Source organism: Sorex araneus, chromosome 5, assembly GCF_027595985.1.
Source record: "Sorex araneus isolate mSorAra2 chromosome 5, mSorAra2.pri, whole genome shotgun sequence".
NCBI classification, from domain to species: Eukaryota; Metazoa; Chordata; class Mammalia; order Eulipotyphla; family Soricidae; genus Sorex; species Sorex araneus.
The window spans coordinates 190,715,009-190,739,821 of record NC_073306.1 but is presented as its reverse complement, the minus strand read 5'-3'; the positions used below and the strand labels follow the sequence as shown (position 1 = coordinate 190,739,821).

The 24,813-nt window shown below is 33.7% G+C and overlaps 1 protein-coding gene across 8 annotated transcripts in view; it reads left to right on the top strand.

Annotated features, from left to right (window-relative positions):
* Positions 1 to 24,305, top strand: part of EPHA5 (EPH receptor A5) — a 325,775-nt gene extending 301,470 nt beyond the window's left edge. For 6 of the 8 annotated variants that reach the window (XM_055139427.1, XM_055139429.1, XM_055139426.1 and 3 more), the window contains 3 exons: positions 9,197 to 9,390; positions 12,597 to 12,752; positions 19,708 to 24,305. In XM_055139427.1, the coding sequence (XP_054995402.1) occupies positions 9,197 to 9,390; positions 12,597 to 12,752; positions 19,708 to 19,813 (456 nt within the window). In that variant the 3' untranslated portion in view covers positions 19,814 to 24,305. Of the gene's footprint in view, positions 1 to 9,196; positions 9,391 to 12,596; positions 13,574 to 17,924; positions 17,965 to 19,707 lie in introns of those variants that run through there. The other 2 variants (XM_055139431.1, XM_055139433.1) reach the window with 2 other exon arrangements.
* The last annotated feature ends 508 nt before the right edge of the window (positions 24,306 to 24,813 follow it).

Here is a 24,813-nt window from a genome sequence, read left to right as displayed (position 1 = left end):
TCAACATTCCCATACCAATAATTAACAGGCACATTCAGATATAAAAATTCAAATACAGTCAAAGTCAATCCCATATTCACTTGAAAGAGTTTTCCACAACTTCAGGGCCAGCCTAACCCTAAGTACCTGTATTGGGGGGAAAACTCCACATTTATATTCCTGTTTTTCTACTGAAATCTTTATCTTCATTCATTAGAGTTGTCCAGGATTTAAAAAGTAGGAAAGAAGGGGTTTTCTACTGTAGGTTTGTTCATACTTTTAGCAGTGCAGAAATCCAAACATTAGCACAAATATTAAAAGCATTCTTGAAGGATAACCCTCTGCAAGGAGTCTAGAAGGGAATATAGTCTAACCAATTTTCTCCAATCTATCTCACTTGTGGACTGGAGTGATAGCACAGCAGGTAGGGCGTTTGCCTTGCATGTGGTCGACCTGGGTTCAATTCCTCCGTCCCTCTCAGAGAGCCCTGCAAGCTAATGAAGAGTATCCAACCTGCAAGGCAGAGCCTGGCAAGCTATCTGTGGCGTATTCGATATGCCAAAAACAGTAACAAGTCTCACAATGGAGATGTTACTGATGCCCGCTGGAGCAAATCGATGAAGAACTGGACTACAGTGCTACAGTGCTCTCTCACTTGTACATTCTGTATATTCTAGGCCCTTACTGAACTTATATGTTCAGATGTTTACTTCACTAAAAGAAATGCATTCTTCTTGGGTATGTTACCAGGGTTTTCTTTTTTAGATACTTGCAGGGTGTTCCAGCAAACCCGCCCTCTTCAGATTCCCCCAAGTCAGAAAAGAGAGATATGTTTTTAAAAGAATTTGTTCATTGTATTCTTGTAGCAAGAATTTGTTACATTTTAATTTGTTAATTATACTTAACAATTCACTAGAGAGATGTTTCTGCTTTTACTGTTTTGTAGTTAAGAAACAAAGCTTTAGAGAAATTAAAAAATGGTACGACCAAAAAAATAAAATTTATACTAAAAATTTCACCCTTATTCTCAAAAATGTGTGTAACTAATCAACACACTATCAAATTGAATCAATGTCTACTTCCTCCCTTTATTTTCCAACCTGTGATCCTTGATTAGTCTTATAATTGAATATAACATAATCAATTCAATATATAATGACTACTCTGGATTGATCTAGTCTAGACAGATACCAGACCTATTTACTAATTTTTAGTTTCCAGACAAAATCCAAATGCTAAATTGAAGTAAAAAGCACTTCATGGCTTGGCTTGTAACTTTTTATGGCTTATTTCAATGCCATTGTGCATTTAACTTTTGTGATGATATTTTGTTCTTTCCTGACTCGCTTCATTCCTTCCCTCAAAGAAGTTATCTACCCTAATTTTCTTTTTTAACTTCTTACCACACTTGCAATATTTTAAATTCTTATTGTATCATTCGAAATTATTTGTCTCCCAAACTATGTGTATGACATGCATAGCATTTTCATCTATATCATTAGCAATCAGGGCTGGAGCAATAGCACAGTGGATAGGACATTTGCCCTGCACGAGGCCAACCTGGGTTCGATTCCCCATCCCTTTCAGAGAGCCCTGCAAGCTACCAAGAGTATCCCGCCCACACGGCAGAGCCTGGCAAGCTACCCCTGGCATATTTGATATGCCAAAAAAAAAACAACAAGTCTCACAATGGAGACATTTTTGGTGCCCACCAGAGCAAATTGATGAACAATGGGACGACAGTGCTACAGTGCTATTGGCAATTACACATGTTATTGATATATATACATACAGATCATAAATTTAAAAATAGACCAAAGTAGGGCACTATGAAAGTGCTTAAGATTTGGGGGCCCAGAGCAATAACATAATGAGTAAGTTGCTTCCCTTGCTAGTGATTGACCTGGGTTCAATCCCTGAACCATAAGGTCCCTGCTCACTGTCATCCCGTTTTTCATCGATTTTTTCGAGCGGGCAGCAGTAACGTCTCTCACTCTGAGACTTATTGTTACTGTTTTTGGCATATCCAATACGCCACAGGTAGCTTGCCAGGCTCTGCTGTGCGGGTGCGATACTCTCAGTAGCTTGCCAGGCTCTCTGAGAGGGGTGGAGGAATTGAACACGGGTCAGCTGCGTGAAAGGCAAATGCCCTACCGCTCCTGAGTGCTAGCTAGGAATATCCCCTAAGCAAAGCTGGATGTGGCCCAAAAACAAAGAATCAAAAAATATGTTTTTTCTCATGTTGATGGGGCTTATGTACTTTCTCCAGGTTGGCTGATACATCTTGACTGTACTCTAGGTTGTCTTCCTCTTTCTCTGGGAACTTCTAGGTTAGATGTGAGTTCATTTGTCAATTGTCTCAAAAACTGTAATGAACCATAAATCCCCTAGGCTGTGGTTGGGGCTCAGTGCGCAGAGCTACATGCCTAGAATGAGACCCTGGATTCTATCCCCAAGACTCTATTCCCCACCCCTCCCACTACCACCTCAGAGTATTAATGGTCCTGCTGACCCCAGAGTATTAATCATTTTTTCTCCTTTCAAGTTTAGGTCTTAGGTGTATTGATCGGTTGCCTTAAAGAATTAAAGAATGGGGAGAGGGAGTCATTTGAATTTTCTATTATTTTTAGTTTTTACAATCGCTATGAATTACAAAGCCACAAAACTATGTATGACTGAAGTTCCTATATGTAATAATACAATAATGCCAATGCTTTTATGATTGTTATAGAGTCAGTTCTCTATTACTATTTCCATTGGCCTGGAACTCACCTGTAAGTCAGCAAAATTATTTGAATATCAATGGATGACTTTTTATTGGGTGTGCCTCTTGTTTCTATTTTTTAAGTTGCAGTATGACAGAATTATGTATAAGATACACATAGCTTATCATGCTGGATAGCTTTATACGGAAGCAAAGAGATTTTTAATGGTAATATAAATCATATTATAATCAATTGTGAAAATTTAGGTCTTACGTTTATACTAAATTGTCAAGATTTGGTAATCTAACTATTCAATTTCTTAACCTCAGTACATTATTGTCTAAAATTAGTTTATTTGACAGATCAATAATTAGAAACCATAAGACAGTATGGTGTCTCAAAGGTATTACTTCACTTGGGCAAACAAATTATTTTAAGGACTAGTAAAATAATTATGTTCATAGCAGTTCTTACACTTCTGGCACAAAGTTATATATAAATTATCCATCGTGTTTCAGATCCAAATTCTTTTCCTTGATGTTTGTGCTATCGCTCCGGCCCCAATGACCTCTTTCAATACTCAGGAGAACATATGTGGTGCTGCGGCTTCAAATCAGATTAATGGCAATGGCTATAAACCAACAAGTGCATTGATTCATGTACCCAAGAGACAAAGTTTCATACTCTACCTATTTTGGAGCACAAACTTGCTTCTCCATCATATTCAAGGAGCATCTCTTTGTGGTTGGTGGATATTTTCCTCAAGTCAAATTCAGAAGTATTTATAGGCTCTTCAGTACCTGTAGTTTCAGTTGATCTGAGAGCCTCTTGAGTTCATAGTTTTTTCCCTTTCAATATTCTTTCTGAATTTTACTTGTCACCTAGTCAGATTATTGTAGTTTAACTGTATTCTGAACCAGTTTTGTATTTTGGAAGTTAGGTATTGTAAAGTCACAGTTATAAAAGAGATTTCTACATGTATCACCTGGGTTCCATAGGATTTTCCTTGCCCCTAACTATATAAAAGCAATGCCTTCTGTTGCCTGGACAAAACTGACTCCACTCTCCTAGAAACACCTCTCTTCTGAAGACCCTGTCGTCTATGCTTATATCTGGGAATGTGTCCAAAAATATAAGTCCCTTAATGGAAGCCTTAATTATTCAATAGAATTTATGCTGTGGTGCCTGCCATGAGTCACTGCAACAAAGGACAATATAACAAATTTCTGATTTAAAATATGCTTCAACCTCAGGAATAGCGCACCTCCTCTGAGACTTGGAGGTGCATCAATTGTGCTTTGGAAGGACATTTTTCACATTCCTGAAGTTATTTGCTTCTGTGTACGAGCTAAATACGGTGTTTTCTAGAACCAAATACCATCAGTTTATAATTTTGGGAACATTTTTACCTAACCCAAGTCATTTTGATAGCTTGCTATCAAATGTTTTTACTCCATTTATGAGAAAAGTTTATACAACCATACCCCTACCGCACAAAGAGAGCCCATTATTAAATAATCACTAGTGCATCGTGGTGTGTGATGTTTTTGCATCCTGCTCTATGAAATTAGCATACTGATTGGGATACAGAATCTTTGGTGGTTTATGGTTCAATACTGACAAACTCTGGGCAACATGAGGTATCCATAGCCAAAATAGCATATAAACTGAAACAAATGAACCTTTAAAAAATCGACTAAATAAACATAAGATAAAATAAAATAAAACGAAACTCTAGCTCTTACATGATGTTGAGCACCAAACAGAGGACTCAATTTGCTACCAAGTGAGTAGTGATTTATCCAATTCACAGTATTGTTATTTTTTTTCTTTTTGGGTCACACCTGGCGATGCACAGGTGTTACTCCTGGATGTGCACTCAGGAATTACTCCTAGCAGTGCTCAGGGGACCATATGGGATGCTGGGAATTGAACCTGGGTCTGCCATGTGCAAGGCAAATGCTCTACCTGCTGTACTATCACTCCAGCCCCCCAAAGTATTATTACAAGAAGAGATAAAATTCTTTGCCAGGTTTCCAACTAATAGTTTATATGTCAGTGCTAAGGAAATGTAGATTTAATAACAATAATTCAGATGTAGAGTATTTAAAACAGTGAAATTTATCGGTAAAAAAAATTTCTCTTATATTTTTATTTTTACCCTTTGTTCATTACAACCACTTACATTAACAAATGTGATTGTAATTAAGTTGATTAGATTGTAATTCATGCTTTTATGTGTTATAAATTATATAACAATATCCTGTGTGCACCTTCGGTAGATTTACATTTCACAAACGAATAGGATGCTAATTCCATTTATTCTTCCTTAAAACTATGACAAAAATTTCAGTAAAAATGAAAAAAATAATTTTTATTATCCAAAATATGTAGTTACGGTTTAATATATTTTAAGGATAAACGCTAAAGATTAACTTAGAATTAATCTCAATTACCTAATTACATGGGACAAATTCTAATTTAGAGACAGAGTATTATATTTCTTTCTATAAATCTGTCAGACAATAAAGCTGATTAAATACTAATTCTGAAAATGACTTCTGAGATCAAACAACCTAAGTTTTGTTAAAACTAATAACGTTTATTCATTTCACAGTCACATGTAAAGAGTACTGCTAGTAAGTGGGAATTTATATATTTAAATAATATTTTTAACTAGATGCTGAAAAAAATTAATAAATTGTGGGGCCTGAGAGATAGTGCACACGTACATGCTTGCCTTGCAAACAGTAAACCCTGGTTCAATGTCTGGCACCATGTATGGTGGTAGTGAACCCTCAAACACTGCCAGGAGATATTTCTGAGCAAGAGTGAGGTATGGCCCAAACTTCTTCTCCCTTCCCCACAAATAAAATGAGTTAATTGACCTCAGTTTTTGGGAAAGAAAGTTTATTGTGACATCAGATATAAGTAAATAAAATTTTCTCTTCTATTATTACATAAAATAGTCCATGATTTAAGTTGGAGTTTTAGGACATTTCATTAGGGCAAATGTACTAATCATGGTCTCTGTATCACTGTCATCCCATTTCTCATTGATTTTTTCGAGCGGGCACCAGTAACATCTCCATTGTGAGACTTGTTGTTACTGTTTTTGGCATATCAAATACACCATGGGTAGCTTGTCAGGCTCTGCTGTGCGTGCGGGTGAGATACTCTCAGTAGCTTGCCAGGCTCTCCAAGAGGGATGGAGGAATTGAACCCGGGTCAGCCATGTGCAAGGCAAACACCCTAGCCGTTGTGCTATCGCTCCAACCACAGTGTACTAATAAAACTTACTAATAAAGAGAATAAATTGTCAATAATCAATAGGAGGGCTTATGATAAAATTAATAAATCAATGAACTTTCATTGATATCTAAAGTCTTACTAAAAAAATATCACTATCACTATCACCATTATTCTGTTGATCCTCAATTTGCCCAAGCGGGCCCAGTAATGTCTCCATTCGTCCTAGCCCTGAGATTTTAGCAGCCTCTCTTTATTCATCCTTCCCAACGGTGTCACATTAGAGGCTCTTTCAGGATCAGGAGAATGAGACCCATCATTGTTACTGTATTTGGCATATGAATATGCCACAGGGAGCTTGCCAGGCTCTCCCGTGCGGGCAGGAAAACTCTCAGTAGCTTGCCAGGGTCCCCGAGAGGGAGAACTAGGCTATAAGATGTCACGCAGCCTCAAATGCATCCGTGCACTTCTGGGAGCTTGGTTTTAAAATTTTTATCATTTTTATTATCTTATTATTTTTTTGATAGCACAGCGGTTGGGCTTTCACCTTTTACGCGGCTCACCTGAGTTCAATTCCTCCGCCCCTCTCGGTGAGCCCAGCAAGATACCGAGAGTATCCAGCCCGCGCGGCAGAGTCTGGCAAGCTACCTGTGCGTATTGGATATGCCAAAACAGTAACAATAAGTCTCTTAATGAGAGACGTTACTGGTGCCCGCTCAAACAAATCGATGAGCAATGGGATGACTGTGATACTGTGATATTATTTTTCTTTAAATTCAATAAAGAATAGCAGCAATTCTGTGGGCATATCAGGTCAGAGAGAGCTGCAAGGCTAAGGAATGGTGTGTCAGGAGACACAGTGAGACCACAGAGGTGATTGCTCTGTGGACTGACAAGCTTACAGTGCAGGGGAGCCACATTTGATCCATGCACAATCACTGTATGGTCCCTTGAGCACAGAGCAAGGGACAGCCCCAGAGCTTTGCTGGCTGTGTCCCTAAGCACAAACAAACCAAAATCTGCCAAATGAGTACAAAAGATGGTAATTATAAGGGAGCCCTTCGTTCATGCTAGGAAGAGGTTTAATACCCACAACCTCCAATGAGCATGAGCCTTTCATGTTCTCAAAAATACTGGACACATATTTCCCCAACTTTGATAATAAAAGAGCTAGAAGCAGTTCTTCGAAAAAAGAAAAAGAATTATTCTTTCAGCTTTTAGGATTTAGCTAAGCTTCTTTGATATGAACTATGTTCTGTTCATATACAACTGCTACTTTTAAATATCATCAGGTAGGCTTACTCTTGTTTTCCCTTGAACTTGTATCTTGCCTGCTTGTTGCTATACTTCTTTGCTTGCCTATTTCTACTCTAGAGAAGCCTGTGTTCTCTCTTGAACACACACTTCTTTTTTCCTCTACCCTCATATCTTTCTAAGTAATCGTATCTTTCTAAATAAGTTTCAATAAAAATGCTCTACATCACACACACACATACACACACAATCAGCAGGAATGTGGGGGTCAGAACCTTGAATGAAGCAGACTTGGGTTCGCTCTCCAGTGCAACATATGGTCCCCAGAGCACTGCCAGGAGTGATCCCTGAGCATAGGACCATGAATAAGCCTTAAGCACTGGTGTGGTCCAAATAGGAAAACAAAACAAAAATAAAAAAAAACAACAGGAAGGAGAACAATAGAGTTACTATAGAATAAAAATGCATTTGTGTTTCTCAGGCAAGCATGTGTGAAGTCAAGAGCTATTATAATTTAGAGTCACAGGTAAGGAGAACACAGTTGGTTTCAACTATAATGTTAAGTTCATGTATGTACTGCAAGTTACATTATTATTAAAACTACCTCCTTTGGGGCAGGGGATATAGTCAAAGAACTGGTGCATATGATGTGCATGAGGGAGGTCCAGGTTTGATCTCTGGTACTACTGTTGGCCAACAACCATCAGGAGTGACCCTGAGCAACACCATGTGTGGCCTCAAAACAGAAGGATTCGGGTGACTTGGGTCAGGGATGGAGATCAGAGGCAGAGACAGAGAATGTGTAAAATTCTGGGTTTGATTCCAGCACTAGAAAGAAACAAACCAAACACCCTCCCCTCCAAAACCCCTACTTCCTAAGGCCAGGAATGGAGCTGAAGTAGTAGGGTGCTAACCTTGCATGTGTGAAGCTCTAGCACCACAAATATGAAAATAAAAGAATAACGTAAAATTAGGACTAGTATGGTGTAAAAGATTCTACTGAACCGGGGAAACTTAATGCAAGCATTTTGAGAAATATAGTAGTTATTACTAAGTTCATATCATTTAAACATTTGAATTTAAAAAATGGAATAAAACATTATTTTCAGTAGCACATTTATTTGACTTCTGAGGTTAGACATTTTGATTTTAGCAGCAATATTAACAATGTATATGATGAAACAATGTAACAATTAGACAATGCTTCTGTGTGTGCTTACATTTAAAATTGCTAATTCCTTTGCTACTTGAGTGCTTCCAAAAGCCTGACAGAATGCAGTAGATAATAAACAGCCAGACCTTGGCATTCTTAAATGATACATGAGACAGTTATGCTAATTTAGCCTTTGACTCGTCCATCATTTACTATCTAAAAGTCTCTTTTAAAGTAAAATTGCAGTTCTACTATCTTAAGAAAAAAGTGGTTCTGCACCTATTTTTTTATTAAAGACATTAAATTTCAGAAAAATCAACAGTAAATTTTATCTGTACATGGTTCCAGAATGCAAGACTAACTACAACATATGCTATTTATCTTATGTCAACTTTATGATTTATTTTATATCAGGATTTTAGGTAAAATTTATTCACAACTATTTTAATAATGATTTTTATAAATAACCTACTTTTATATTGTGAAATACTTATGTATTTTGTTGTTTTATCACAAGGCAAATAAAAGCAATCAAAGATTTTAATGGTAGTGATCCCTGTTGTTACTGTAAGAAAAGACAAAAATTAGACAGTGGGAACATTCTCAGGCTATTCTATACTAAATTGATGGTTTTTGCCCTTTTCCTTTGGTGTGGGGGGTCACACCAGGCAATGCACAGGAGATATTCCTGGCTCTGCACTCAGGAATTATTCCTAGTGGTGCTTGGGGGACCAGATGGGATGCTGGGAATCGAACCCCAGTCTGCTGCGTGCAAGGCAAATGCCCTACCCACTGTGCTATCACTCCAGCGCTAAATTGATGGTTTTGAGAACTGTTTCTGTTTTACTTTACCCAGGTGATTAAAGCAGTCGAGGAAGGCTACCGTCTGCCGAGCCCTATGGACTGTCCTGCTGCTCTCTATCAGTTAATGCTGGATTGCTGGCAGAAGGACCGAAATAGCAGGCCCAAGTTTGATGAAATCGTCAACATGTTGGACAAGCTGATCCGTAACCCAAGTAGCTTGAAGACGCTGGTTAATGCATCAAGCAGGTACAAGTCCAGACCTGAGAGATTTTCCTGAATAGAATCACATTGATTCTATAAATGTGATGTTAGTTAATATCCTGTCACTGTCACCGTCATCCCGTTGCTTATCAATTTGCTCAAGCGGGCACAAATAATGTCTCCATTGTGAGATTTGTTGTCACTGTTTTTGGCATATTGAATACGCCAGGGGTAGCTTGCCAGGCTCTGCTGTGCAGGCAAGATACTCTTGGTAGCCAGCCAGGCTCTCTAAGAGGGTTGGAGGAATCAAACATGAGTCAGCCACGTTCCAGCCCCTAGTATATCCATTAAATTATATTTCATTTATGTTAATATCTTAATATATATGACCTATTTTATTTGGATGCAGTTATGAATATATAACTCTCTTATAGGACTGAAATGTAGAAGTTCAAATTATACTTAAAGGTTTGGGGACTGGAAACAGTACAGCAGACAAGGTGTTAGCCTTGCATGTGACCAACCCAGGTTCGTTCCCCTGCTTCTCTTCTGGTCCCCAGAGTATCTACAGGACAATTCCTGAGTGCAACATCTGGAGTCATCTTTGAGCATCATTGGGTGTGGCCCAGAAACAAACAACAAGATAGCATTTATATCTATTCCAGTAGTTTATCATGTCTCTTTGAGAAAACTCTTAACTATAGTCCAGATAAGGTATTACATATTGGATTTTTTTAAAAAGTGTTAGAATACCATAGGGAAAAGCCAGGTAAGCCTAATATATTTGAACCAGAAATATTTAATAATAATTGCTCCCCTTTCCCTTAGAAAGTATTTTAATATCCCTTATATCTTATGAGCATTGGTAACTCCTATAGGGACTTGACTCATCCTGTTTTACATAGGTATTTGCTTAACCAATTTTCTGCAGGATTTAAAACTGATAATGAATTGTCTTATATTAAAAAATGTGAGCAAATGAGGCATCTAAATTTTTTCCTGAAAGCACATAAATGCATTTAGATAACGTTTCATATTTGTAAAGCAGTTTTCCCTTTAACTTGCAGAATCATAAACTATTATCTGAAATAATACATAGGATGAATCCTGTACTGGTAAATTTACAAATTGCTATTTCTATTATGTTGAGACACTGTCTGTTTTACAAGAAAAAGTGTCACTCTGGTAAATAAATTTGTTGCCTATTAGCAAGAACTAATGAGATGCAATTTGTTGATAAAGTCACATAAGTTCTACGATTCTGACATGACTTTTGTTTACAAGGTAAAAAGTCATTTTTAAATACAAATGAATTTTCAAACTCTGTAGGCATCATTAAGTTTTTACAGTAGCAACTGGAGAATTTTATTTCCTTAACTGTTTCTTTATGTTATTCCTAAAACATCTGCTTTTAAGTTAGTTATTATATAAAATGTAAAGCAGTTTTCTCATTTAAGTTAGGTTGTTATCATAAATTGACATTAGGAAAGAAAATTACAGAAAGATCCTTTACACTCTAAATTTTATTAATTTTATCAGTTCCATCATGATACCCTGAGAACCATTTCTAAGTTTTTAAAAATTTACTGTGCTTTTTTGTATGCAGTGCACAAAATTTAGCTTGTGCTTTCTGTTTTTAAGCAGTTTAGACCATGCCATTGTGTGTGCTCATCTTTGTTCAGTCATCTATAATTACTGATTCAAAAGAGTTCATTTTATTTTATCCTTTAGTTATTTTCTTGTCCTTTTCGTAACCTCTATTCTCCTTTCTACCAACATTATTTAAGCTTTGATATTGAAACTCTCCACAATCTCAATTTCAAGATCTTACTCTCAGTTTCTTCCTATATTTTTTTCTCCAGCAAGTATTTGACTCCATTACTTAATGACTGTAAATTGCTACAATGCATTCATTATTCATACAACATGTGTCTTCTATATGTCATTCTGGAGACTACATGTTGAGTAGGCAGGACTGAGTAACTCATGCTTAGGGGAGAATAATAAAAGAATAAAAATTATTTTTAAAATTTTCTTTTGGAGTGAGGAATGAGAGAAGGATTAGGAGACTGAAATAGTTGTGAAATTAAGAGAACATGATGTCTTGAGCTAAAATGGTGACAAAGAAGTCAGAAAACACCACTCAGACATGTAATATTTTGTAGGTCGTATAGAAAGTTTGCATTGTGATAAATAGTGGAGGGAAAATGAATAAAGTAAAGGAAGGCTCTTGTATCTTTATATTTTAAAGATAAAGAGGGAATTGGATAAGAACTGATTTTGGACACATTGGAGAATAGTCTGTTTGAAATATGAAATTATATAGCAGTTTATGCATATTTAAAAGACTCAAGCAGGTATTTTTAAAAAATAGAGATGAGTTTAATTTCTTCCACACCAATTTCTTTCAATTGTTTTTGAAGAAACTACACGAAAATTAGATGAATTGTAAAGAGGATGGGAGACAGTGCAACGAACAGAAGTAAAGAGAAAGCTCTGTGTCTTGTATTCAATCATTGAAATTTCTTTACAAAAACTCTCATTAATGAACATATAAATGACATTTTATTTTTACTCCTATTAAAAAATAATGTGCACATGTACAGTTGTCATTTTAACTTATTTCCTTAGAATGCATTTCCAAATGTGAATATAATTACCATCATATTATTATTGTCCATAGAATGTGAACTTCATGTCATTTAGAGCTTATCATGATTGTATTGATTCTATCTGATGTTCTTATGCAATTGAAGTATTTTGTTTCCCATGTTCTTCATAGCCTACATAAATTAGTATTTTTTCTATTTAAAATCATTAAACAAAGAATAAATTATGTTCTTTCTAGTAAATTACTTAACTAAGTATGAGAGTCTATAGAAAGAATCAGAAACAATTGACTTCACACAAATTTTCATAGCCTACCTTTTTACATTTAACATTTTTTCTGTATAACATTTTTAAGTAACAATAAACACATTTAAATCATTACGTAAAAATTTCAATCAATGTTTTGAATTGTTGAAAACTTACTTAATTCATTTTAAGTACTCATCTCATTTATTTTTCAGAGAAAAATATCTGAACAGATTTTATGTTATTTTGAATTGTATTTTCCATGTTAGCATTTGTGCATTTCCCTGCATAAGTAAACTTATGAATTCATTGTCTAGAAAATGAAATACAAGAGACTATTTTTACTTTAAAATGCTAAAATGTTTTACTTAATGTTTTTATTTTGTGTGTTGTAGAGTGTCTAATTTATTGGCAGAACATGGTTCACTGGGATCTGGGGCTTACAGATCAGTAGGTGAATGGCTTGAAGCAATCAAAATGGGCCGGTATACAGAAATTTTCATGGAAAATGGATACAGTTCAATGGACGCTGTGGCTCAGGTGACCTTGGAGTGAGTAATTTTTTTTGATAATTTTTACATAATTGCTGGGCAAGAAAAACTGTTCAGTAACCAATCTGGATGAGGTCAAGGGAAATCCGTTAACCTTTTCCTCTGTGTGGCAACTTTCAAAAGACGCCACTTCTTTTTAAGCTTGTATTGTTAACAACTGCATGGTTAATGCTACTTGTTGGCCAGTATCTTTGCATCTTTGATCCAAACAAATAACATTTGAATAATCGGAATAATAGCTCCTTGGCAAAATACTGGTATTTTGTGTTTGTGGAAAAGATGTTTTCTTAACAAAGTTTTTATACTGGTACCTATGTTATTTGAATGTAAATACAAAACAAACTGTAAGCACAATTGGTGTGGCCAGTCCTACATTATGACAAAATTTGGGCTATGATGAATATCGAGTTAACAATATCTTCCATACAGCCTCCCAGGCAGGGATCTTATTGAATCTCTAAGTGGTGCACCTTATATTCTTGCAATCCAAGGGTATATCAGATCCTGCCTCTGGTTTGTTATTTGGTACAATCTCAGTGGAACCAATTGTGCCCTTTTCTGTTTGCACGTTTAAGATAAAATTTATCAAACCTTATTAAATAAAATTGCTAGAGTTAAATATGAAATTCTTTAAAGTTGTAAGTTAATTGTATTTTATTATATACTCTGTGTGTGTAATTATTTTAGCCTAATATTTGTTACTTGTGAAGATTAACTGTTGTTACAGTGGTTCCATCTAGATCACATTAACATTCATAATGTTTTAACCTGTGAATATATGATAACTTATTTCAAATTCCCTACAAATTCAAAGGTTAAAATATTGTTGTAAGGATTTGAACTTGGTAGAATAATTTAAAGCACTAAACCACAATCCTTATTCCATTACTTCACATGGTACAAACACCGAACAATTGACTCTCACCAGTTCTACTATTCTGACATTTGATTCATTGAATTCATGACTCATCCACACAAAAGGTAACAGGGTACCATCATATATCACCAATTAATGTCATAGTCTCAGGATTTCTCTTCTTTCTTATCTGTAACTAAAAGGACCTAAAATCACGACTCAGATAGCTTTCTTCATTTAGTAAACCTTCCCATCATCACCAAATCATCTCAACTTAATGGCACATTGGCTTTCCATTATTTCTTTACATACTGAGATTATTTATGCTGTATCTAAAATAGTAAACTGAAAAATTTTACTGATAATTTAAAACTATTTTTACATGATTGCTATTTAATTTTCCAGTACAAATGGTCATTTTAATTTATTAAAATCATTTGTCATTTTATATTAAAATGATACTGTAGGTATTTCTTCTACCCAATGTCAGATTTCTTGTAAATATATAATAAAATTATTTGCATTAAACAATGTCTCTTTTTTTATTAACTAGCACAACTACTAAGATATAAAATTTATATCCTCTAGTTTTATTCTTCTCCCCACCTACATAGTGGTCCGGTTCATTTCTGTTTTCTGGTACCTTTAGTCTACTCAATTTTTCTCTCCTCGCTTCAATCTTTTTGTATATTACTTTAGTAGATTTTTGCTTCTTTTAAGATCTTATTTCAGTTTTTTTACTCTCATCAAATGGGTCAAAGAAATTAGGAGGCATACTGACATCTTCTGTTTAGAGAACGTTGGTTTCAATTTGTCAATTAATTGCTTCAGATACTTGGAGTCCAAAATAATGCATTCCAAAATGGGAATACATCAGCAAACCTTAATTCCAATGAAACTGATTTCATGGAGACTCTAGCACCTTTAAATTTGCACTCTTGTTTGATTCTTCTTTATAACCGCATCTCTCCAATTCGGTAAGAACAGAGTTATCAAAATGTCATGATAACACATCATAGGAAATAATGAGTTATTTGTTTATCCAGGAATATCTTTTAAAATGGTTACTTGGAAATGGGGTGGGGAGGGCAGAGAGATAGTACAGGGGTTAAGACCGTACATGCTCTAGACCTGGGTTTTATCTCCAGCACCATATAATCCCCTGAACATTGCTGAGTACAGTCCTGGAAGCTTCCAGCAGTACCTGGGTGTGTGGCCCCTGGAATCTCAGGCACTGTAAGCTCTGAGCAGCCTCAGAAACTTGGGTTCCTTCATTGAATCACCAATCTGCCCAGCTAGTGGAGAATCACTGGGAGAAGTCCCTTGGTCTCCTGAGCACTACTTGGGAGTCCCACATCCAAATGGTTGTCTGCTTTGCCTTCCCATTTTGCCCCAATTTAAAAAAGGCAGTCATTATTAGGGACTCATGACAAAGAAACGTGAGATTACAAAAAATCTGAAAGAGTCATGAAACATTTCAACAATGGTTTCTACACATGATTTTACCAGTATCTAAATAATACCATTAAGAGAATTATTATATTATAACAATGACTTAGTATCACAAATGTCATTGCCAGACACTGAGAAATAGATTATATTTATAAATGCATAAAATAAAAAGTTAATTTTGACTAATATAAAGCAAATGGTCAAAGTGCCCTATATTTAAATTTTTCTAAATATGATCTATGCCACCAAAGTTATTATTGTGTATTATTTAGAAAAGAGTGACTAAAGAATTTAAACTTTCAGAATCATATATTTTGTGGAAATTTCCCTCATAAAAATTTAAATTTATTTGTTTCTGTATGGGTTTTTTTTTTTGCCAGTACATGCATATGCTAAATGTGATAGGAAATGAAAATTTGAGATCTCTTCAAGTCAAAGCATGTTCACTTAAAGTTGTTTTCAACTTTAGATATTTGTCTACTATTCTCTGTGCCTACACCTTGCTATTCTGTGAACAGTATTAATATGAGAACAATTGTGTGGCAGTCATGGTGCCATCTTACTATGGTGTGTAAGTGCAATGAGTTATTGTCGGCAGGGGGAATTGTGAGCTGGAGGTGAGTTGCAAATTCAATCCAAAGATCTGAATTAAGAGGAATATTGCAGCTTCTTTTCAAATTGTTCATCAGACCAGTACTGTCAACTTTTGATTATTCTAAGTATGAGCAAAATTCAAAAAATTTAAATATACCTGTTGTGTATAAGGTGAAGAGGCTCCTGTTGATATCATTTAGGGAAATGGAGTCTTCACCTGATGAAATGAAAGTTTTCAAATCCAGAGCTTACATTGGTATACACTAAGTCAAATAAATTTCTTATGAAATAAGTGTATTGTATATCAAAAGTACACATAGGGGTTCTTACTCTTCTGAGTTCTACAGAATGGAGCTAAAACTGCTAATCCTCACAATGTTTTATTCGTTGAGAACCATGGCTAAGCAATTGTTGAATTCTGTCTTCCAGATAAAAATATATCAAATTAAAGTTATGTAAGTGATTATCAGTGAACCATAGCAACAGCATCCCCGTCATACATCCTCTTGATAAAACTATGACAAAGGGAATAAAATGCTTAAATGTAGTGAATATTGATTAATTTGTTCTTCTCCCTCTTCCTATAAAGACAGTGTTGATGAGGCTAAATGACAGCAATATGTCTTAAAGGTGTGTAAAGGAGAAGGGAGAAGTATGAATCAGGCACATACTGATCTACTTATCTGGATTTTATCCTGAATAATCAAGAGTTGGCACCAACATCAGCTAGGCACCTCTAGCTCTTCTCTATTTTTTATACTGCCATTCTGACATAATAATATCAGTGTTTTCCACTGCTTAATATTATGGAGTAACATTTTTTAAATGCTGGAATGTAATCACAGTAATTGCAACCCATTATATTTTTTAGCTTTTCTAAAACTAATCATGCTTTGTTAACAAGTCCAAAAAAAATTTTTGTAATAATACTGATCTCATCATGTTAAAATTCATAAGCCTATGCTGAACTACAGTTTATCATCATTATAATTGGCTTTGGGTGTTACTTAAGATTACACGTGGTTATGATAGAATAATATATTTGTACAGTTACACACTCAAACTTTAATTATAAAATTTTCTAAGGTTAAAAGTTCAATGAGTAAAATGGCCTTGAGTAAAATTGATTACAATTCACAATATTTTTCAGGAATCATTGCCTTATAATTATGCTATTTTTTTAGATCTGAATGTTAATTTTTCAGCTTTTGAAATGATAGGTATATTTTTTAAAAGATTATTTTACTAAAAACATAATTTATAATGTAGCCTATGTAAAAAACATTATTGTGCCTTCATAAATCTTTTTTTGCCAATGGAAAGAGGAGTAGACAGGAAAATTGGGGGATAGGTTGGAAAATGGAATTGAGAATGAAAGAGGAAAATAGGGGGAAAAGAGAAGTTTGGTGGCCTGATATCCAAAATACATCATAGGGAAAAATCAGATTATAGGTATACCTTCAAATAAAATATTATTCTTAGTACACAAAGACCATTTTAAATTTTTAACTTAAAATTTAAATGCATAAAATATGTGAAATAAAGATGTTATTGTTCTATTGACATAAACTTTATAATTGAATTACTCAACTTCAATTCCTCCATCCAAAATTTTATTTTTATTACATTAAAGACATCAAAAAATTAAATTTCCAAAGCATTAAACTAGATTATTTTTGTGTCAAACTATTTTCATATAGATTATATTTATATGCAATGCCATAAAAAGATAATACAGTAAAAATTAAAATAAGCAAAACTTATGATTTGATTTTATCACTTACACAAAACAACCCAAGATTTGGATTATGGAAAACACAAGCATACACACGCACACCTGCATCAAATTAAGGATTTTTTTATATTTAATAACAAGGTTCCATAATATTTCAGTAGATGTCTATAAATTATTCTTCTTTGGTGTTTTAGAATAAATTTCAATTACTGTTTTTAAAAAAACATAATTGGGCTATTCATGTGAATGGTGCAATCTAAGTATGCATATATTACATCATGACTTTCAAACTTGGTTCAAAATTATAACTCAGAAAAATGGTAAATGAAGAGTATTGACTATGGTATCAGGTTATTGGTTTAACACCCGGTTCATTACCTCTAGCAGTGTTATCTGCACAGGTGATTTAAATTCTCTAAGCCTTTGTTTCTTCATTCATAAGAGGCAATAACAAACAACTGCATACAGCAATATATATTTTTCCAGCATATTTGAAGATGACATTTTCATTGTTAACTCTTGTTTTGGAATTTAGTGTGATGATTCTCACCCAGGGCTAAAGATTTACCATCGCAGGGGACATTTGGCAGTGTGTGAGGATACTGACTTGTTATAACAGGTTAGCAGGAAGCAGTGCTTTTGATATTTTGCCTGTAGTGGTCAGCATGCTTGCTCTCCTATCTTGCATAGCTAGCACTTCATAGCCAAGAATTAGGCAGCCTGTAATGTTAGTAGGGAAAATACTGAGAAAAGCCTGATTCAACTCAAATGATATAATGTATAATTCAAGCTTGTTGCATTAGTTTGTTACTAGCTATTTCATAGCACACTTTACACCTCCGAAAAACAAAAACAAGTGATTTTATTTCAAATTGAAATTTTATTGGTCTTTTAAGTTTTGCTGATGACTATCTTTGATTGCAGCCATAACTGTATTTTCATATTGCACTCTAGTGTCTTGTAGCCACAATAATTTCTAAACTTAAAGTTTAACAGTCACCCTCTTAGGAAGAAATGGTTCACCATAAATATCAGTTTCTTTTTTTAGCTACATTCTGTGGGCTAAAACTCCAAAAAGAAATCAAAAAGAAACAAAATGGAAAAATAAGTCTAAGATATTATATTAATAAAAATTATTTTCAATGTTAATGCACTTAGAGTCTAGTAACCATTTATTTAATTTATATGTTCTGCTAATTATTTGTTTTAAAAATTACAATTTTACATTCTAACATAATTCTATATAACTCTAAATCTTATTGCAATTTGAAATAAACCCACTTATTAAATGCTAAACTAGCTTAATAAAATAGGTATTAACAAAATCTAACTTGAGATTAATAATGATCAAAATAATTATGTCATAAAGGACAAACATAATATTTCTCTATATGCAGAAATACTGATCTAACTTGACAAACAGCTTTTCTATTTTGAATTTGCCAAATATACCAAAATCACTGTATATATATGCATATATACATATATGTACATATTATACATATATATTATATTATCCATATAACATATATATGTGTACATATAGAACTTAATTTACGAATAATATTTTTAAACTATGGGAATAACCTTGATTTCCAAAATCTGATATTAGTTTAGAGCTCTAAACATTTGTATGTATATTTTATTTTTTAAAAAATCTGCTTACAAGAAGCAAATAGATATTATCATGATTCAAATTATTTTGTTTGCGTGTAATCTTCAGAATACTCCAAATGCCAATGGAACATATGTTATTTGTTAAAGGAAGAAAGCTCTGATATATTGGGTTACAGTAAAAATCAAAATATCTGAAAGTATTATAAAAACAGTATAATGATGATTATCACCTAAAGATGTGGCTATATAAAATAATCTTCTGTCACTTGAAGAATTTGTTCTTCATCTACTTAAATGTGAGATATTTAAAGCATATATTAAGCTTACTTCTTTTAGCAAAAATTAAAGTGCTTGTGCATTTTGTAGGTCCACATTTTCAAAACTGTTCAATGAAATTGTATCCTTTCAGTATTAATTCGCATTAATCTGTGAATCCTGACTATTCTAAGCCATCAAAATAATGATGTCGTTAAAGGACAAACATGCTATTTCACTATATGCTATAATATTGATTTAACTGCAAGCAGATTTTCATGGTACAACTTTGGACCCTGCCTTTGAAAATTGGACCTTGGATGGCTAAATTGGGACTGTAATCTAATTAGCTTTTGCAAAACATTTACCTCTGTGCCAGCGTGAAATATTGAGGTTGCTGCCAATTGAATCAATACATACATCCAATGTGTGCTTTCTTCATGCAGGGATTTGAGGCGACTTGGAGTGACTCTTGTCGGTCACCAGAAGAAGATCATGAACAGCCTTCAAGAAATGAAGGTGCAGCTGGTAAATGGAATGGTGCCATTGTAACTTCATTTTAATATAACTTCATCAAGTGGATGATTCTGCACTTTGTAAACAGCCCTGAGATTTATTTTAACAAAAGAGGGAGGGGGGGATAGGGAAAAATTCAGTGATTTCTAAACTTGAGAAGTGCATTTGTTTCAACCACAGAATTTGTAATCAGTGTTTTACTAAAATCTCATCTTTCTCTCAGTATCTTCATTTTTTATGAAGAAATTAGAACTTGTGTGGAATGAGAACTTGCAGCTAAGCATTATCTTGTGTTACATCAACAAAATCCTTCACAGCACTTCCACACAATTTTATACATGAAATATATTATTATCTGTAGCACCTTTATAGACTGAATTATGCAACCCCTTTCAAAACTTCCAAGAATCTACTTGACAGAAGTTTTACAGCCATGCGTGGGCTAACAAAAGCTGCGGTTTACTGGTTTACTTCAAGTCTAAATTGTCTACGTAAGTGTATTGAAGAGCAATATGGTTAGATAATTTCTCAATAGATATCTGCTTTTGTAATTTAAAATGCTGTTACACAGCATTAAGTAAAAGAAATTAGTGTAAAAACATGTTGCTTGATAAGGACAAGTACAATACAGGGTGTATATTTATTTTTCTGTGTTATAAAATTTACGTCTAGTTGCTCTTCTTGAAACTATTAGGTAATAAATGTGTATATGCTGTATAAATTACTGTATACCCAGCCATCAATTTACATTTTGAATTGTGTGTTTGAGCTTGCACATGTGTGCATTGCCATTCTGTTTGCATCTTTAATACTGTTTTAATTTTAGCAACATACAGGAGCAAATGTTCCAAAGTATAATATGAATAGAAAAAGTAGAGAAGCAGTAAAATTTAACATAAGCTTGTGTCTTTTCTTCCTCTCATGTGTCCAAAAGCTACTAAATCTCTTTATTCACTAACAGGAAATGTCTATAAGATTAAATCCCCTTTGGCTTTTTAAAAACACTTTGTGATATCTGTGACAATGCAGTTCTTCTAGCCATTAATCTTGCACCCTTGTAAGAAATTTCACCTTTCTGAGTCCCAGAAAATATCTTGTCAAGAAAAGTTGACACCGAAGGGCACATTTTCAGCAGGATGTAGGAGGATTTAACTGTGCAGGTTTCTGTTAATGTTGTTAAATCCAGGCACATAGCACTAAGCATTACCCTTAAGTGTTAATCCTTTGTAACCATTTCCCCTGTGGCTCAGCTCTACAAATTTGATACTAAGGCAGCAATGAAATGATGACAAATGTGTATGTGTGGTTGTGGGTGCGTGTGTGCTGTGTGTGTGTAAAATGCATTTTTCCTCCAAAATGAGCTGTCTCAAGACTTAACAAGTTTAATTTGTTGATTGCTATATACTCATTAGGTAATTTCATCTTGTATTCATGCACATGGAGTTGATTTAATTTTGATGAACGAACACAAATAATTACCTAATGGACCATAATAAGGAATATATTAAGTATGCCCTATATGTTCACAATTGGTAAAAACTAGTAGTAACAGTACATATTGTACACTTTATTAGAAAAAAGTGAACAAATTGAGTTTCTTGGTGAATTAACCACATTTTTTCATTACTGCACTTTACAGAAGTCACAGAACGATGTACGATCGAGTAGCACAGTGTTTTTAAATTTATAGCCATAATTGCAAATTTATGAATCCATAAGAAATATAAGTGCATTATATATACTTTTTTCCTTTCCAAACACCTGTTTTATTGAATGCTTATACATTCAAAATAAGATTTTTTGGGAAAAAATTCAATTCTGTCCACCATTAGTATAAGAAATGAACAAACTTTTCTAAAGAACTTGTAATAATGAAAAAAAAAGATTCCAAATAAATTTCAACTTTATTTGGTTAGGGCTAAAATTCATATTAGGACTATACTCTATCATGGATCATAAACAAACTATGTATACTTCACACATTATCAAGTTTAGTCAAATTTTCAGAGAAAGAGGAATAATTTTGCATTATCTTGTTAAAATCAAGTATAAATAAGAACCACCATTATTAAAGATTCATTTATTAATGTCAGTACATATAAAATTAATTCACTTTGCACCTTATAATTGAAGGTTGTATTATACATTATTAAAATTTACATGGACAACTGAATTTATGTGATAAAATAATAATTGAGAAATTTCAAGATGGCAACAATGATTGGGAGATCAAGATAAACTTTATCTAATGAATGGAATTTGAATCTGCATGATATATTTTTTCCACAAAAGAATATTTTAAATCAATTTGTATTAAATTTAATTTGTAACTTTGCAGTCCTGGAAGTAGATGAGATGAAAGTTAAATACATGCAAAGCTTCAGCCATATCTTACTCTTCTTGAAAATTTCTAAGGAATGCCAATGCAATTTTATAAATGATAGAAAGGTCCTCAAATTACTTGCATTCTCTTCTGCAATAAAAAAAATTCATTTTTTTAGAAAAATATTTCTAAAATATTTGTTCACCATTGGATAGGTCACCAATTGGGAAGTACCAGTCTCATCTATTAATGTAAGAAATAGAACAAGAAGTGTCTCTCTTGAAATATAGTGAAGCAATAATCAAGGGCAAGGTTAGACAAATCCTGATTGTGTTATTTTTTTTAATCAGTTTGGGTCATTCTTTCCCCTATAAAATGACTAGAAAACAAAGACAGTAATCTTAGCAGATTAGGTAGAATTGTAGAAAAAATAAACTGTTATTGGCATTGTAGAACTTTCAGGGATGCAATTTTTTTCAGTGTCGAATTTTGGAAAAGAAGTATAAGCAAGAATCAATTTTCAAGTTACCTGATACTTGTTGAAGTCACTCAATTACTATTTTAAACAATAATAATTTGTTTCCTAATCTGATCATTTGCTCACATGTAAAAATGGCATATAATAAATTATTCTTAGACATTGAAATGTATGAACTGTTTGTAAAATTGTGAAGCTTTTTTATTTCCCCACTTTGAAAAAAATGAATGTGCATGTTCTTTTATTTCTTGCATTTCAATCACCAAGTCAGTGTTCAAAAGTTGTAGGATTACTTGTAAAAATTATATTCTATCTAAACTTAAGTATGACCAGCATTATTAGTTTTCAAGTTGCCAAAATCATACAAATCATTGTTAACTCCAATTGTAAATGCTTTTGTTAATATGCAATGATGAGAGATAGTTTCACTCTCAAGTTTCAAAAAATAATATCATTTGAACACTTAGGTGTTGCATGTCTGCTACTTAATCACTAGGTGAGAATTAAGTTTGTTTTTTAAACTTTTTTCTTCCATTTAAAGTGGGATCTTATAAGCACAAAAAGATATATTTACCTGTGGGAGAAATTTTGGGCTGTGATTGTGCATTGAATGAAAATGCTATTTGAGACAAATGTAGACTTTTATTAGAAGTATGGTGTTGCATAGTAGAATAAGATTCTTTTCTTGTTTTGTTCTATTTAAAAATAGGGGAAAATGAAAGCTAATTATTATAGTAAATTGTCATTGCTTATGTCCTGCCAGATGCTTAACCTCAAAACAAAATAAATAAAAAGTAGGTGTACAATAAGATGATAACAATCAAATGCTAGTTTTATTTGGTATTAATAAACAGAATAAGGCATCATTTTCATCTCTGTAGCATAGCTGAATACTAATCTTTTATGCTGTTAAATAGTAATAGGTCAAAGATAAATTGATAAATCCTTTATTTTCTTGATGACTTATGAAATATCATTTTTATCATTTTACACATAAATGATTGGTTATTCTTATTTAGGATGACCATGCAGTTATTTCTTACAAGGCAGCAATCCTTTCTCTTCTTTTGCCTTTAAAAATTAGAATCAAATGCCATTTGTTCTCTCTAAATGGTTATGACAAAAATTGAAGTTGGCAAAAAATATCATATTTATTGATACTGGGATATGTTAACAGCAGAAGCTTCAGTGGCCAACATACTTGTGAATCCTGGGCCAGAACAATAGTACAGTAGGTGGAGCACTTGCCTTTTATGGGGTCCATCCCCAACATCCCATATGGCACCCCAAGTCTCGCCAGGAGTAATTCCTCAGCACAGAGTCAGAAGTTGTCCCAGAACATGCTGGATGTGGCCCCCAAACAAAACAAACAGACATATCTGTGAATCCTTTAAACTGCTAGCTTTATAATTAATTATTTCAAAATGCATAAAGTTCACATAGATGGTGTGATACTGAAAGTGAGATTCATTCATCTCCTGTATGTTTATTAAAATCTCTTAGTTCCAGGCAGGTCAGAGCACCTGAACAACATATTTTACTCTCTGATAAGCACTAGAATATTTCAAGTTCCTGCCTTAGCATCAATTAAAGGGAGGATTACTATTTCTCTATTTCACCTCTTTGAATCTCTGTGTGAATTTGGTTTGTGTACATGTCTTTTGTAGTGTAAGATACAAAATTTTATATTTTTTCAGAAAATAAAAACCCTTTGAATACAGTTAAAACCTGTTGTCGTGTTTGACGTTTACCCAGATACTTTGAGATTCTAATCTTTGAATAAGTTTCACATTTGATCCTAATAAAATTCTTGAATTACTGTGCTATTTAAGATGCAATCAACATGGATTTTCTTCAAGACATATCCGTGAGTCTTTGCATTCAAGTATTTTCAGCAGCTAGAGTGTGGCACTGACATTGGAGGACATGAACATATTATGTGGAACCTAATTAGAAATTGATTTGTAACAGTATAATACATTACTGGTGGCAGGGGCAGAAAACTCCTTATCATCAGCAAAAAAACTTTCTGCTGACCAGCAGTGGATGGTCACATCTTTGCTTATGGCACAAATTGAATGAATTGCATTCTTACAGGCAGTTTTATCACTAAGTACAAACATTCTCCTACATCTATATATTGGTCTCCTTTCAAAAACACTGTAACAGACAAGCCTTTGTGTTCAAGTAATTTGTGTTCAAGCAAAACTTTGTAATATCTTGCATTTACATTCA